Below are 17,303 nucleotides of genomic sequence, written 5' to 3'. Positions count from 1 at the left end.
AGCAAGGCTGCCTCCAGCATTGCTGTCACCTCTGAAACTGGCACCTCAGTGGGAAGTTTGGGCTTATTGAATTCAGGAACACAATCTGGTGACAAATCAACAGCTGGCTGAGGAAGAAATGCCCTGAATCACTGGTACTTGAAGAACTGTTGAAGACATAGGAGAGGACTCTGTGGCACTGGCAATCAGGGACTTTGTCCATGAGCACAGGGACGAACATGAGCAGCAGACAGGTATATGCAATGCAACAGCCTTCGTTGCCCAGAAGCTGCAGCAGGGAAGTGGGTCAGGTGACAGTCTAGCTGCCTTCATGGACAGGTTGGTGGTTGCCATGGAGAGCCAGGAGAACGCACTTACACTCAATCTCAGGACGGAAAGCATGACTGCAAAGAAAGTCCTCACTTTTACCCAAAGAAAGTCCTCACTTTTACCCAAAGAAAGGGGAATAAGTAATTTGCTGTGCTCTCCACGTCTCTTCCTCAAAAGAAAGCGAACAGCCAAGAAACACGTGGAGCTCCTCCAGAAATCTTCACTCACAACACTCCAGAGGTGTTTGGGCCCTTCACCTCCATCCTGCCTACTCTCCTTAAATTCTGGAAATTTGAAGTGATCTCTGCAACACACCACTCATTACATCTGGCCAACCAGAAAAAAACCCATTTATGTTTACATTCTGTTTTCTGTTAGTTAGCCAATCTAATATCCATAACACATATTGTCTCATACACCATGAGCCTTTATTGGCTGCAGTAATCTTTGATGTGGCATCTTATAAAATGTCTTCATGAAATTTAAGTACAGCACATCCACTAGCTTCCTTTGATGCATAACATTCTTAAAAGAAATATTAATTTCTTTTCACAACATGCAATAACACCTTCAAAATTGCTATGACGATTATTCAATAAGACAGTAAACATGAAGCTATTAACCAATTAGCAGTCAAAGATAAAATCTCTATGACTGCTAATTGGTTAATAGTTTCATGTTTCCTGTCTTCTCTTATCGAATAAAGGAGTCACATTCACTAGAAGCCCATCAGTGGCTCCAAAATTTGGTTCAAAAGCGCCTAATAATGGGGAGTCATGTGAACAGTAATTTTTCAGGCACACCTGGATTAATAATAAACTTCATATACCCACAAGATATTTAGCAGAACTGTTTCCAGTGGCAAAAGAAACTTAGAAGATTCTGAGTTAATGTAATTGACAGAAGAACCAGAGGTAACACGAGGACAACATTTATATAATTGTTGCAAACCTACTTTGTCATTCTCTCCTTGCCAAACCAAAAGTCAGCTTCAGTGATCTATTGTCTTTAATTTAGAAGTCAGCTGCTTCAGCAATAGATACGTTCAAGAATTTCATGAAAGTCACTGCATCAACTCAGTATGAAATGAATTTCAGTGATAAGAAAAGGGATTCATCCTTCATCAGGTTTCAAACTTTTTTCAAACACGTTTTCATGAATGCAACTCTGAAAATATGCAGAATATTCATTCATAAATCTCTGACTTAAGATCTTTTCTTGAGTTCAAAGCTCCAGTATTTTAGTTACAAACGTAATGACTAAACACACACCACTACCTTCAGCATCAAGATGATTGAAATCAATTTACAAACAGGTGACTTTAACATGAAATACTACTTCCTTTCCTTCTTAAAATCACTCCAGATCATGTAAATCTATTTTCAACCTAGACTTGAGATCCAGTATCAAAACTACAAACGTTCGCTTTGAATTTTCTTCAATGATTTCTCTAATATCCAAATAAGTTAATAAGAATTAGTGAGATATCAAATTAATATTTAATGTGTAAATGGACAGAGTACCAGGTTGTACACATTTCATGTTGACAGAGTTACAGAATTATGTTAGCAACTCTGTTTAACTTGCTACTTCATTTAATCAGAAAAATATAAATGGGACAACATAGGTGAGAAGCAGGTCAATAAAAGCTCAATACTTCCTTTCTCAGCAATTGTCCACATTTATTTTGGTAGTCAAGCAGTTCACATTAATGTGTCATAAATAAAACACATAAAAGTTACAGATAATAAAAGTTGCAAGCAACTCTCAACATTTTATATATCTATCCATAATATATTAAAGATGGCACATCAGCACATGCAGACAACACACTCCATCCAGATCTTACACTATCTTACAGATGCAAAAGAATCTTAAATTGCAGGGTGATGCTCAGCTGCAAATTGAAACTGATTGGCATGTTTCAGTTTTCAAATTACCTTGATCATTAATTAGATTATACTTACAAGAATGCTGCAACTGAAATGCAGATCCACTACAATATTTTGGGAATTACATGATATAATAACCCCATTGTTATATAAAATCTCATGACATTCAATTTACTATAAGCCGCAATGTGACACAGCCACCTGGATTTTAAAAATAAGTTTTGACAGTTTCACATTTCAGATATCAAAGTCTATTACAGATACAAAATAATCTTTTAAAAGAAATAGAAATAATTTACTGAATACTTGGTGGTTTTTCTGAGCTAACTAGGAACCACTGATTTAAAATCATCTTTGAATCTATTCAGATGATCATCCAATTGACCTCAAAATGTAATGGATTTGAATTACCCAAAAATTGGTTCTATAATTTCTCATCAAGGCACCTCTGACAATAATTTCCAAACTTGCGACCTCTACTATCTAGAAAGATAAGGGCTGCAGTGGCACGAAAGCATCACCTCTCCAAGTATCTCTCCAAGCCACTTAACAGCCTGACTGGAGCACATCGTCATTCTTTAAGTGTTACTGTGCCAAAATCCTAGAAGTCCCTTCTTAACAGCATTGTGGCTATAACTACACCACATGGACAAGTGGTTCACCACTAACTTCTCAAAGGTAATTAAGGATGGAAAATAAATGTTGATCGAGCCAGTGATGTCCACATCTAGTGGAATAATAGCTATGTTTAAGAACAATACAGCAATTAGATATTCTTGATTTAGGACACAGCACCACCTTAGTAGCAGCAATGTGTGTTATATTGTAAAAGTGTTCTCCCTTTATAGAGCTGGCATTGTCTACTATAAGCAGATGTATATCCATCCACAAAGAGCATATAATCCGTCACATCTGTCACACACAGATTAATTGGTTTCAGTATCTTTGATAAAACAAAATGACAGCAAAGCAATCATTAAAATGTGTGAGGAAAAATGCCAGTCATTTTCTGGTGATTTCTGCTGGCAACATTGAGACATGAAGAGCAGATATGCCAACCTTCAGATTAATCTCCTCCTGCAAGAATCACTTCCAAGTGATCTTCAGATGTGTCGCTTTAGATCATGTGCCCCATGAGAGTAGATTTTGTGACCAAAAAGATACCTTCTTGGTTAAATACAGCTCTAACATCTCAACTCTGTTCCTTCAGCCCATTTACAACTTTCCTTTCATTTCTAAATAATACATTCACTGTTATATAGTATAATACATCAGTTATAGTTCAATCCAACTTCACTTCTGTTTTATCATCTCAGATAACATAAATCTATTAGTCACTGGTATATATATCAATTTTTTAAATGCTGCTGCTAAGACATGATGAAGTATATTTAAAAAGGAAGGGCAAAACCTTTCCCATCCCCCTGAACTGAGAGGCTCAGATTCAAGTCCTACCTCCTCCAGAGATGAGGAATAACAGGTTGATTAGAAAAATAGGTTATACAGAACAGTTCACATATGACTCATTAACAATTTACATACATTTAATCAAAATGTCTGTGAGAAATTTTGAGGTTGTAATTAATATAGTGGATAAGGGAGGTAGTAAATTCCGATTTTCAAAAAGTATTTGATAAGTTGCGACAAAATAGATTATTATACAAACTTAGGATTCATGAAGTAATATTTTGGCCAGAATTGAGGAATGGTTAGCATTAACAGACAGAAACAGTGTAGGAGTAATTGGATCAATTTTGGGTTGCCAGGTTGTAACTGGTGTCAAGATTAGAGTAGTGCTGGAAAAACACAGGTGAGGCAGCATCCGAGGAGCAGGGAAATCGACATTTCAGGCAAAAGCCCTTCATCAGAAACTTTCCTGAAGAAGGGCTTTTGCCCAAAACGTCGATTTTCCTGCTCCTCAGATGCTGTCAGACCTGCAGTGCTTTTCCAGCACCACTCTAATCTTGACTCTAACCTCCAGCATCTGCAGTACCCACTTCTGGCAGGCTGTAACTGGTGGGGGAGTTAACCACAAGAATCAGTACTTGGGCCTCAGTAATTTACAATACATAGGAATGACTTAGGTGATGGGACCAAGTCTAATATATCCAAGTTTGCTGATGAATAAAAGTGGGAATGTATGCTGTGAGGAGGATGCAAAGTGGCTGCAAATTATTTAGATATATAAGTGAATGTGCAATGATAAGGCAGCTAGAATAGGAAGAAATTTAAAGTTAGTTTGGTTGAAAAGTTAGAAATGCCAAATATTTTTTCAAAGGATGAGGGACTGGAAAATATTGATTTCAGAGTGATCAGATTTCTTTGTAAACAAACGTATTAAGGAAAATGGAATTTAAAAAAAAAATTCCCTACAGTGTGGGAACAGGCCCTTTGGCCCAACCAGTCCACACCGAACCACCAAGACCCATTTCCCGCTGACTAATGCACCTAGCACTATAGCCAATTTAGCATGGCCAATTCACCTAACCTGCACATCTTTGGACTGTGGGAGGAAATCCACGCAGACAGGGGGAGAATGTGCAAACTCCACACAGTCACCCGAGGCTGGAATTGAACCAGGGGCCCTGGTGCTGTGAGGCAGCAATGCTAACTACTGAGCCACCAATGTTCACCTATATTACAAGAGCACGAGGATATTAGAGTGAAGAAGTTGCACTATATTGCTTTGGATTTTGTTGAATACTGTGTAGAGGTTTGGTTTACAAAGAATATACTTGCCTTGGAAGGAGTACAACAAATGTTCACTGTTCTTACAAGGACAGTATTATCCTGCAAAGACAGAGATCAGGCTCAATTTCCCTAGAAGGTTAAAATATGATTTAATTGAAACACATGAAGTTCATTAGGAACTTGCCAAATAAGACACTGGGAAGATGCTTTCCCCTGGCTGAGGAGTCTAGAATAGAGTCTCAGATAAGGATTTGGCCATTTAGAACACAAATGAGAAAAAAATGTCTTTACTTAAGAAGTCCTAAACCATTGGAAATTATGGCCCAGAACAGCTTAGTTGTTGAGTATTCAAATCGGATATCTATAGATTTTTGGATACTAAGGGAATCAAAGACATGGGAATCATAATGGAAGGTGTAGCTTAGGCATCAAATCAGGTATGATATTGTTATTTGGTTATTCCTGATCTCATTTTTTAATGTTCTTATTATACTTTATAGGTAGCTGTATTATCTTTAATTGTCTAAGATTTATACTTTTAAAATAGGCACTGCCAGCAGACTCCCTTGTTGCTGGCTCTCATATTATTCTTGCTCAGTGAAATGGAGCTCTGTGCATTTGTACATATTCTTTTCACCAGTTTCTGACTGCTAATTTAAGTTAACTATTGCAGAAGCATCGAAATTGTCTAGTGTAAAAACCAAATATCTAGTAGATCTTTAAAATTTTACAACCACTTGCTGTTTTAGCACTAGAACTAATTTTGGATTAATGTTTTCTACATCGTTCTATCGCCAGTTTTCTCTTGCTACCTGTAACCTTTATTAGACTGCTTCTAATTTAGTAACTAGCATAGTCATCTGCTCTGAAGATGATTTATATAAAACTTGAAACATTAACTCTGGTTTCTCTCTCTGTAGATGATGCCAGACCTGTTAAGTTTCTCCAGTACTTAAAAGTCTTTACAGAACAGAAACAGACCCTTCGGTCCAACTTATACATGCCGACGAACTTTCCCAAACTAAACTAGTCCCACTTGCCTGCATTTGGCCCATATTCCTCTAAATCTTTCCTATTCATGTATCTATCCAAATGTCTTTTAGATGTTGTAACTATTCTTTTCTGATTTTATTTCAGACTTCCAGCACCTGCAGTAGTTTACTTCTATTATATTATTCTGCTCCTTTGGAACAGCAAAAGCAGCAAACCACTTCAAGTTCACCGATCTTCAACAAAAAAAACCCTTAACCATGCTTCTTGATCAACTTTATCCAATATTTTGTGGAATCTCTGACATGCCACTATTTCTGACAGCTTTAACTGACTAGAAGGATATGAAATTCATACTTGCCATTCAAAGTCAAAGATACAAATAAACAAAATAATTTAAAGAGCGCTCCGCACATAACCACATTTGGTGCTTAGACTTACATTGGATTCAAATAGCTTTTCTTCTCACAGGTATAGCTAGCAATCAAATATATACTTCAAAGTTGCAAAATAGTTTTTGAAACAAATACTTAATCCTGAGGCCAAACTATAATGACATAAATATACGATATTTTACACAAAAATTCAAAAACTAGTCATGGCTCACAACTGCAATTAATTGTATTGGATTAAAAACCTATTTTCCACTTAATATAAAACTAAAGCGCATCTTAATATTGCATTCACCTAGATTCAATAGTATTACTTCAAAATATTTTTATAATGCTACCTGTTGAATTTATACACTATTAAAACAGCATTTCTATAACACAACTAACTTATTCTTTTTTCTCCATTATATTAAATAATTAATGCATCTATTTTGTTCCTCTATTGATACTACTGCTCGATTACCTATACTCTGAGTGGATGGACATTGTTTTTTGGATAATATATTATTAAAATTAAGAGTAGAAGATGTATGACTGTAGAGTAAAATAGCTAAAGAAACAATGAAAAGTATAAATTTAAAGAAGGGAAGTATATTTCCTTTGGGCTTATATAACTTCTAATGACCTAGGCAAAGTACTTTTAAAAAATTGAATTTAACCCAAGACGGTATGAACATATTTTCAGATCATAAGCCATTTAGAATGTAATGTTATGCTCAGATGAGCATTGTACTCAGAAGCTGGTACATTCCTTGACTTTGAGTTTAATTCTTCAATAAAGAAATATCCACTGCTGTGGGCCAGTTCTCCCTACATTCAATAGTTTCCAAATGCCATCACTTCTGTTATCATCCAGTAACTTATGCATACTGTTTCTCCTCATTTATATAAATTATTTGGATGTGAATACAGGAGGTATGGTTAGTAAATTTGCAGATGACACCAAATATGGTGGTGTACAGTGAAGAAGGTTGCCACATAGTACATTGAACAAATGGGCCAATAGACTGAGGAGTGGCAGTTGGAGTTTAATATAGATAAATGAGAGATGTTGCATTTTGGTATGGTAAATTAGGACAGGATGTATACACTTAATGGTAGGGCCTTGGGGAGTGTTGCTGAACAAAGGGACCGAGGGGTGCAAGTGCATAGTTCCTTGAAAGTGGAATCACAGGTAGACAGGACGGTGAAGGCCGTGTTTGGCATGCTTGTCTTCATTGGTCAGTGCATTGAATTTAGGAGTTAGGAGGTCATATTGCAGCTGTGTAGGACATCGATTAGGCCACTTTTAGAATATTGCATTCAATTCTGGTCTCCCTGCAATAGGAAAGATATTGTTAAACTTGAAAGGGTTCAGAAAGGATTTACAAGTATGTTGCCATTGATGGAGGGTTTGAGTGATAGGTAGAGGGTGAATAGTCTGGGGCTTTCTTTCTTGGAGCTTCAGATGTGGAGGGGTGATCTTGGAGGTTTATAAAATCTTGAGGGGCATAGATAGGGTGATTGGCCAAGGTTTTTTTTCCAGGGTAGGGGAGTCCAAAACTGGAGGACATCGGTTTAGGGTGAGATGGGATAAATTTAAAAAGGGACCTAAGGGGCAATTTTTTCATACAGAAAAAAATTGCACGTATAGAATGAGTTGCCAGAGAAGGTGGTGGAGGCGGATGCAACTACAACATTTAAAAGACATCTTAGAGGGGTATGGGGTAAATGCTGGCAAATGGGACTAGATCAGTTTAGGATGTTTGGTCAGCATGGTCTGAAAAGTCTATTTCCGTGCTGTACAATTCTATGAGTCTATTTTGAAATCACAGCAATTAAATAACTATTCAGTAATTTCACAAAATTGCTACTTTCACCAAATATCCAACTAATTTAAGTTTTGCTCTAAAAAATACATTGTAGATGTAAATTTTAATAAATTAATGTTTGCATGCCAAATTTAAAAAAAAAACCAAAGATTTCATAAAAAATAAATCAGTGTTTGTTTTGTGTTTCAAGTGAAACTGATCCTGATTATGCAGTTTGTACAGAAATATTATACAAAGCATTTTGTTTCAAATAGAGATCTATAAGCACAATTTACACAACTCTGACAAACAATATTATAGTTCAAAATGCAGAAATAAACACTGGAATGTGTCACTGAATGCAATATCAATATTATATTCTGACATCTGGTATTGTAGATTTATCCTTAGTCCAGAATCATAAATTGTTAAAATACAAGTGTAGTTAAATATTTCAACAAATGCTCACAATTTTACAAACATGAGGCAAATTCCACTTAATATATGATTAAAAAAGCAACATTTTCTGATTTTCATTGAAGATCTCTGACAAGTACGTGCAGCAGCTTTGATTTATATGAAAGTACCCAAGTCCAACCTCAAAGTTTTAGTTCTCCAAATTACATTATGATGTGTCTGAGTTAAGTACACAATAAAAAAGTACAAAGAATTGCTGTCATTTCAACCTGCTCACTGAAACAATTACCCAGGTAAAATAAGTTAACTCATTCTTCCTACCATTTAAAAAAATTCCCCTCCTAACAGTTTCAAAACAAAATATCTTCATTTTGGATGAGCATCTCAACCAACAGTCTTTGATAACGTATGTCATTCAAGGCAGCCATGGGATCCTGCTCTGGAGCTCGCATTAGAGTTGGTCCAAACACAATTCCTAGATTCTCTGCATTCATTAGATTGTCCTTCTCATGTAGAGTAACTCTGGAAAAAAAGCAATAATCCATTTTAGTAACTACTGAATTACAGTACTTTGATAAAAGACTGGAATTAAAAACAAATCAACAGTATTTGGAAATTAATACAATTTAGTATATCGGTACTTTTAACATTCAATCCTAATTCTAATCAATTTTCCCGTCAGATACTCAAAGTGTAGAAATGTTGAGATAGCTGCTGTGCTTTTATAAACAAGAATAAACTGTACTGAACTCAAAGCTACCCTGCATTGTTTAGAAGTGTTATCTAATGGCATTACATTTGTTTAAAACTTGATAACTTCCATTAAAAGCAATAATTAAGAATTTTCTTTTTGTAATGTTGTATCATTTTTAAATAGGACAAAGTATCAAACAGGTATTTTGGTCTACTAAGTTTGCTCTATTCAAACATATCCTTTCATGCATTCTTGGCAACTATATTCAATCTTCTTAAATTTTCCGAGGATAAAGCTCAAGGAAATTTCTTGTGAGCCGCTGCAGTCATCTAATAAAACTTTGTGGTGTCAAACATTCCAATCAACTTTTTCCAAACTTTGACGGTCTTTATTATTCCAGGAATATCTTGCAATGCACAGATAACCAACTAGCTACTTCATCCCACAAAGCATTGGCCTAAAATCTTTTTCTTCATCCTGATCTCCATGGACTTCTTTGTCATAAGGTTGCTCACCCACTGAGAAAAACATTTTCCAGGGCCAAACCCCATGCCGGCCCTAAATTATATAGTTTTGCTTCTCTTCAATATCCCATCATGCCCTCTGAGTTCATCTTGTCCACAAGATCCACCTCTTGCTCCATCAGCCTATGTTTTATTCATTCATGAGAAGTGGGTCTCATTAGTTAGGGCAGAATTTATTGTCCATCCCTATTTGACCTTGATCAGATGGTAATCTGCCTTCTTGAACAAATGTAGTCCTTGAGGTTAGGGAGTTTCAGAATTTTGACTACAGCAATTGTATAGCCCCATGCCAGATGGCATGTGGCTTGGAGGGGAACTGAAGATGTGGTGTTCCTATGCACCTGCTGCCATTGTCCTTCTTGGTGGATTTGAAATGTGCTGTCGGAGAAGCCTTAGAGCGTTAATGAAGTCCATTTACAGACAAACAATCTGCTCCCACTTATGCTGGTGAAAGGAATTGATGTGGAAGGTGGTGAATAGAGTATCAATCAAATGGCTATTTAGTCCTAGACGATGTCAAGATGTTAGAGCTGTACCTATTCAGGCAAGTGGAGATCATTCCATCACACTCCTGACTTGTGCTTCATAGATCATGGACAGGCACTGGGGGTTTAGGTGGTGACTTGCTCGCCCCAGAATTCCTAGCCTTTGACTTGCTACTGTAGCTATCATTTGGCTGGTGAAGTTCAGTTTCTGGTCAATGACAGTTCAAGAATGGTGGTATTTTTGAATTCAATGCTAGTTATGCCATTGTATGTCAAGTAGCCATGATATGCTTCGGTCTTGCTAGACATGGTCATTGCCTAGCAGTTTTGTGACATCAGTCCAATCCTGGATGTTGTCAATGTCTTGCTACATATGAACACAAGTACTTCAGAGTCTGAATCATGAATACTGCTAAACATTGTACAATCATTAGCATCCCCACCTCTGATCTTCTGGTGGAGGGAAGGCCATTGATGAAGCAACTGAATGTGGATACTTCCCTGAGGAATTCCTGCATTGATGTCTGAGACTGAGATGAATGACACCCAACAGCCACAACCAGCTTCCTTTGAGCTAGGTTCAACTTCAACCAATAGCGAGTTTTGCCCTGATTTCCACTGACTCTAATTTTACTCAGGCTCCTTGATGCACTTCTTGGTCAAATGCTACCTTGATGATAAGCGAATGCTCATCTCTAAAGTTCAGCTCTTTTGTCTATGTTTGGAGATTGGAGTGAAGTCAGGAGCTGAGTGGATATTATGAATGTTAATGTCAGTGAACAGATAATTGCTGGGAAATGGATGTTGATAGAACAACAACCTGTTCCATTACTTTGATGATGGTGGAGTGCGTACAGATAAGGTGGTAATTGGCTGGATTGGATTTGTCTGGCTTTTTATGGAAAGGTTGTATCTTGGTAATTTTTCACATTGCTGGGTAGATGCCAGTGTTGTAACAAGTTTCTAGTACTAATGCAATAATGTTTTCAGGGTCAAAAGTGTTTGCAGTATCTAGTGTGTTTACCACTGTTATTTCTTGTGCCTTGGTAGATGCTAGGGGGTCCATTCAGCTACATTCCTTGCTTAGAACCAGATGGATCATACTTCATTGAACTATTAGATTTTATTCACACTAAGCTGGTGACAACCCAATCTTGCTTTCTGACCTCCATGATATTTGACACTAACAGCTCCTCTCAGTTCTGTATACCTGTCCTTCAAAATTTTTGCTATGACCCCTCTCCCTTAAAAGTACATCTTTGACCGCTTCTCATGGAAACCGACTACCTTTCTCCAATCTCCTTCTTCTCCAATATCTTTGCATGTGTTGTTGACTCCAAAGTCTGTGCCCATCTTGCCCACAACCCATGTTTAAATCACTCCAATCAAGTTTCCATTCCTTTCAGCATTAAAAACCACATGCTAGGTGATGGTAATCATGGCAAGCTACAATTTGTTGAGCTTCTTAATTTGCATGAAACCTTTGACATGGTTGCCCAATCTATCCTTGATTCAGCTGGCTAGGATTGTAATTTCCTGCTCCATTGTTATCTATACAGTTAAAGCTAGGCAAGTTATCTCTAATGCCATTCCTGCATGGTTAACACTGGTGCTCAACAAGGATCTCATTCTTGGCCTTTTCCTATTTATCCTCTACATGCTACCCTTGCTGACATAAGACCATAAGACATAGAAGCAGAAATTAGGCCATTAAGCCCATCGGGTCTACTCTGCCATTCGATCATGGCTTATAAGTTTCTCATTCCCATTGTCCCACTTTCTCCCTATAACCCTTGATCCCCTTGACAATCAAGAACCTATCTATCTCAGTCTTACATAAACTCAATGACCTGGTCTCCACAGCCTTCTGTGGCAGTGACTTCCATGGATTCACCACTCTCTGGCTGAAGAAGTTTCTCCTTATCTCCATTCTCATTTATTCTAAATCTGTGCCCTCAGGTCCTAGTCTTCCCTACCAATGGAAACATCTTTCCAACATCCACTCTGACCAAGCTATTCAGTATTCTGTAAGTTTCAATTAGATCCCCCCCATCCTTCTAAACTCCATTAAGTATAGACTCAGACTCTGCAAATATTCCTCATATGTTAAGCTTTTCATTCCTGGAACCATTCTCATGAACCTCCTCTCAATACCTTCCAGGGCAAGTACATCTTTCTCAGATATGGGGCCCAAAACTGTGCACAATACTGCAATGTGGCCTGACCAGAGCCTTATAGAGCCTCAGAGGTACATCCCTGCTTTTATATTCAAGTCCTCTCAAAATAAATGCCATCATTGCATTTGCCTACTGACTTAACCTGCAAGTTTATCTTGAAAGAATACTGGACTAGAACTTCCAAGTCTCTTTGCACTTTAGATTTCTGAATCTTTTTCCTCATCTAGATAATAGTCCATGCCTCTATTTTTCCTAACAAAGTGCATGACCTCGCACTTTCCCCGTTGTACTCCATCTGCCACCTCTTTGCCCACTCTCCTAATCTGTCCAAATCCTTCTGCAGCCTCCCTGCCTCCTCAATGCTACCTGTCCCTCTATCTATCTTTGCATCATCTGTAAACTTAGCCAGAATGCCCTCAGTTCCTTCATCTAGATTGTTAATCTACAAAGTGAAAAGTTGTGCTCTCAACACTGAACCTTGTGGAACACCAGTTGTCACTGGCTGCCAAGCTTGTATCCATGTTAGCAACTTGCCTCCAACACATGGGCCCTTAACTTACTCAGGAGCCTCCTGTGCGGCACTTTGTCAAAGGCTTTCTTGAAGTCCAGGTAGATAACATTCATTGGCTCTCCTTGGTCTAACTTATTCCTCACTTCCTCAAAGAATTCTAGTAGATTTCAGGCATGACCACTGCTATGAAAACATGCTGAATTTGCTCTATTTTACCATACACTTCTAAATATTCCGAAATCTCATCCTTCACAATGGATTCCAAGAAAACGTGCAATATTTCACATGTGCAAGGACAATACCAAACACTGCCTCACTGTTACTTAGCTCAATCCCTCCATTGTTTCCAATTTGTCAGATTTCTTGTTCAATATACGCTATTTAAAGAGCAGAAAGTTTCTTCATCGAAACATCAAAAGACCAAATGCAATATCTTCAGTCCCCATCATAAACTCTTCCCTGACAACTACTATCTGACACAGAACCTAACACTTGCAGCCTTAATATTCTATCGATCATTAAGATCGGGTCATTAGAAGGAAATAGGTCATTCTAGTAAACTAATTTGTAATATAAACTGCAACCTTCAGAACTGGAATACTGAACAATTAAAAAAAAGGCAATTATTAAATGGGATTCTTTAAAAAAAAATGTAATGGTAGCACAAAAAGCAACATTGATAAGAATTTGAATTCCAATGTCAATAGGCCTTTGCAGTATAATGTTCCAACATTGTAAGTTCACTATTCTTAACTGAATTTCTTCTATGATGAAGAGAAACTGGTTTGGTATAATTGATCCCCTGTGATTTTCTTTTCATACACCATCAGACTGATTAAAGATATTTTAAATTTGTTTCCTCTAAGTCAGGACTAATGTCTTTTGGAGAGACGTATAACAGAACAAAAGTATAGTACATAAAATAATTTAATTACAAGTTACATCCACTGCTTAACAAATTGAAATGCTTCTACAAAATACTACATCAAAAGTTTAAGTTTAAAGTTTCCTAACATGACAGCACTTATAAATGGTTAGTATGAATGGTCATGATCTATCTACCTTTTTAAATGAGCCATAAGGTAACTCAGGGTTTCACAGTGTGCAGGTGGTAACATTTTTAGTGCTTCATGGACTGACTCCAATCGCTCATCAGGTTCTGGAATCTCTGCAATCAAAGTAATATCAAAATATCAATGTCAAGAAATCGGGCTCATTAGTGCTCAGTTTTGCCCCTTATTAGCCCCTTATAGCTCCAATATGGTGTTGAAAATGTATGAGGTGAAATTTTATGATTATAATATTGATGAATATTAGTAACTGTGCTCACACCCATGCGATAAACAGAACAGGCAGATCATATGTTCAGAAGCACAAAGGAACATGTTTACTTGCTGTATTTAAAGGGATCCATCAACTAAACATCAATGTTAACTGATTGCTTTATCACCATTCATGCAAATCTACAAGTGTTTGGTACCTTCTATTGTTGTTTGATGTTACAAAATTCTACATGAAATGCTTTGGCATTCGCTGACTTCAAAGTTTCCACAAGTAAATTGATTCCCAGACAGGGAGATTCTAAGAGGTATTCCAGATAAAATACAGAATGACTTGTAGAATGAACAGTGGCAGAATAAGGCAAATTACTGAAAGAGGGACGAGGGTTATCAGTAAGAGACCAAATCTGACAACTTGACAGCTCTGGAGCTGCGGCTGGATTCACCTTGAAGAATCCACAAGGCTCATGAATCGTGGATAGTATAAGTTGGTCACACAGCAGATAAAAATTACTGAGGAGGATAGGGAATGGGTGACCAATGGAGAGGAAGAGTAGAAAGGTAGTGCAGAGGTCTCCTGCAGTCATCGCCCTTCAAAACAGATATACCGTTTTGGATACTGTGGGGGAGACTGTTCACCAGGGAAGGAGGGAAGGTGGCAGCAGCCAGGTTCATGGCACCATGGCTGGTTCTGTTGCACAGAAGGGCAGGAAAAAGAGTGGTAGAGTTATAGTGTTAGGGGATTCAATTGTACACGGCATAGATGGTCATTTCTGTGGCTGCAATCCAGAGTCCAGGATGGTATGTTGCCTCCCTGGTGCAAAAGTCAGGGATGTCTCAGAGTGGCTGCAGGACATTCTGGAGTGGGAGTGTGAACAGCCAGTTGTCGTGGTGCATATAGGTACCAACAATATAGATACATAGCAGGATAAGGTCATACATCTGAATTTAGGGAATTAGGAGATAAACTAAAACATAAGACTCAAAGGTAGTAATCTTGGGATTGCTACCAGTGCCACGTGCTAGACAGATTAGGAATGGCAGGATAACTAAAATGAATACATGGCTTGATGAATGTGCAAGAGGGAGGGACTCAAATTTCATGGACATTGAAATCAGTTCTGGGGAGGTGGACCAGTACAAACCAGATGACCTGCACCTGGGCAGAACTGGAAGCAATGTCCTAGGAGGAGTGTCTTCTCGTGCTTTTGGGGAGGGTTTAAACTAATAATGAAGGGGGATGGGAGCCAATGCAGGAGGTCAGAGGGTCATAATGTGGGGACAAATACAAAAGACAGTAAGGGGAAAAGTGAAAGTGGAAGGCAGAGAAGTCAAAGACAAACATCAAAAAGGGCCACATTACAATACAATTTTAAAACGGCAATAAAATGTCAAAAAAATGAGCTGAAGGCTCTGTGTTTCAATGCAAGCAGCATTTGCAATAAGGTGCATGAATTAACTGTGCAGACAGTTTTTAATGGATATAATGTAATTGGCATCATGGAGACCTGGCTCCAGGGTAACCAAGGATGGGAACTCAACGTCCAAGGTTATTCAATTTTCAGAAAAGGTAGATGGAAAGAGAAGGGAGGTGGAGGAAGAGATGAACAAAACAGTAATGGAGGACATTAGCCTGGACAATGTGGAATCTGTAGGGGTGGAGCTGTGGAACACCAAGGGAAAAAGACACTAGGGGGAGTTGTGTACAGACCACCAAACAGTAGTTGAGAATTTGGGGATTGTATCAAACAGGAAATTAGAGATGCATGCAATAAGTGTAAAGCAGTTACTATGAGTGACTTCAATCTTAATATTGATTGGATTAACCAAATTGATATGAGAATCAACGTTTTGTGCAAGAGCCCTTCCTCAGGAAACTCTTGCCTGAAGTGTCGATTCTCCTGTTCTTCAGATGCTGCCCGACCTGCTGTGCTTTTCCAGCACCACACTTTCAACTCTGATTCCAGCATCTGCAGTCCTCACTTTCCCCTAACCAAACTGATAGCAATGTTGTGGAGAAGGATTTCCTTGAATGTATGATGGATGGTTTTCTCGATAAATATTTTGAGGAACCAACTAAAGAGCAGGCCATCCTTGACTGGGTATTATATCATGAGAGAGGATTAATTAGCGAACTTGTGGTGCGAGATCCTTCAGGGAAGACTGACCATAATATGGTACAATTTTTCATTAAGATGGAGAGTGGCACAATTAAATCTGAAACTAAGGTTCTGAACTTAAAGAAGGCTAGTTTTAATCGTATAAGGCATGCACTGGCTAGGATAAGCTGGAAAAGGATACTAAGGGGAGGTGGAAAATGCAGATGCTGGAGATTAGAATCAAGATCAGGGTGGTGCTGGAAAAGCACAGCAGGTCAGGCAGCATCCGAGGAGCAGGAAAATTGAAGTTTCAGACAAAAGCCCTTCCTGATGAAAGGCTTTTACCTGAATCGTCGATTTTCCTGCTCCTCAGGTGCTGCCCGACCTGGTGTGCTTTTCCAGCACCACTCTAATCTTGAAGGACACTAAGGAGTTGACGGTGGACCATCAATGGCAGATATTTAAAGAACAAATGGATGAATTTCAACAATTGTATATCTGTATCTGGCATAAGAGTAAAACAGGGAAGTGGCTCAACCTTGGCTAACAAGGGAAATCAGGGATAGTGCTAAAGCCAAAGGAGAGGCACATAAATTGGCCACAAAAAGTAGCAAACCTGAGGACTGGGAGAAATCTGAAATCCAGCAGAGGAGGTTAAAGGGTTTAATTCGGAAGGGGAAAATAGAATATGAGTGTAAACTTGTGGAAAACATAAAAACTGACTGCAAAAGCTTCTATGGATATGTGAAGTGAAAAAGACTGGTTCCTTGCAGTTAGAATCATATGAATTCATAAAGGACAACAAAGAGATGGTAGATCAGTTAACAAATACTTTGGATCTGTCTTCACTAAGGAAGACACAAATAACCTTCTGGAAATGCAAGGGGACAGAGGAGCAAGCATGAAGGAGGAACTGAAGGAAATTCTTATTAGTCAGGAAATGGCAATGGGAAAATTGATGGAATTAAAACTCAATAGGACCCCAAGACCTCAAGCTCTGCATCCCGGAGTATTTAAGGAAGTGCCCTGAGAAATAGTGAATGCATTAGTAT

The 17,303-nt window shown here is 38.1% G+C and overlaps 1 protein-coding gene across 3 annotated transcripts in view; it reads right to left on the bottom strand.

The window, feature by feature from the left end:
* Window positions 1-1,970: 1,970 nt before the first annotated feature.
* LOC122551543 (N-chimaerin) overlaps window positions 1,971-17,303 on the bottom strand; it is a 233,394-nt gene continuing 218,061 nt past the window's right edge. For all 3 annotated transcript variants that reach the window (XM_043693573.2, XM_043693576.2, XM_087989005.1), the window contains 2 exons: window positions 13,935-14,040; window positions 1,971-9,003 (listed from right to left, as the gene is read on the bottom strand). In XM_043693573.2, coding sequence (XP_043549508.1) covers window positions 8,832-9,003; window positions 13,935-14,040 — 278 coding nt within the window. In that variant the 3' untranslated portion in view covers window positions 1,971-8,831. The remainder of the gene's footprint in view (window positions 9,004-13,934; window positions 14,041-17,303) is intronic.

The sequence above is a fragment of the Chiloscyllium plagiosum genome, unplaced genomic scaffold (genome assembly GCF_037043375.1).
Source record: "Chiloscyllium plagiosum isolate Xiang-an unplaced genomic scaffold, Cpla_swu_hap1 HiC_scaffold_7, whole genome shotgun sequence".
Lineage (NCBI taxonomy): Eukaryota > Metazoa > Chordata > Chondrichthyes > Orectolobiformes > Hemiscylliidae > Chiloscyllium > Chiloscyllium plagiosum.
The sequence above is the reverse complement of the archived record's forward strand: the minus strand, read 5'-3'. Positions and strand labels throughout refer to the sequence as shown.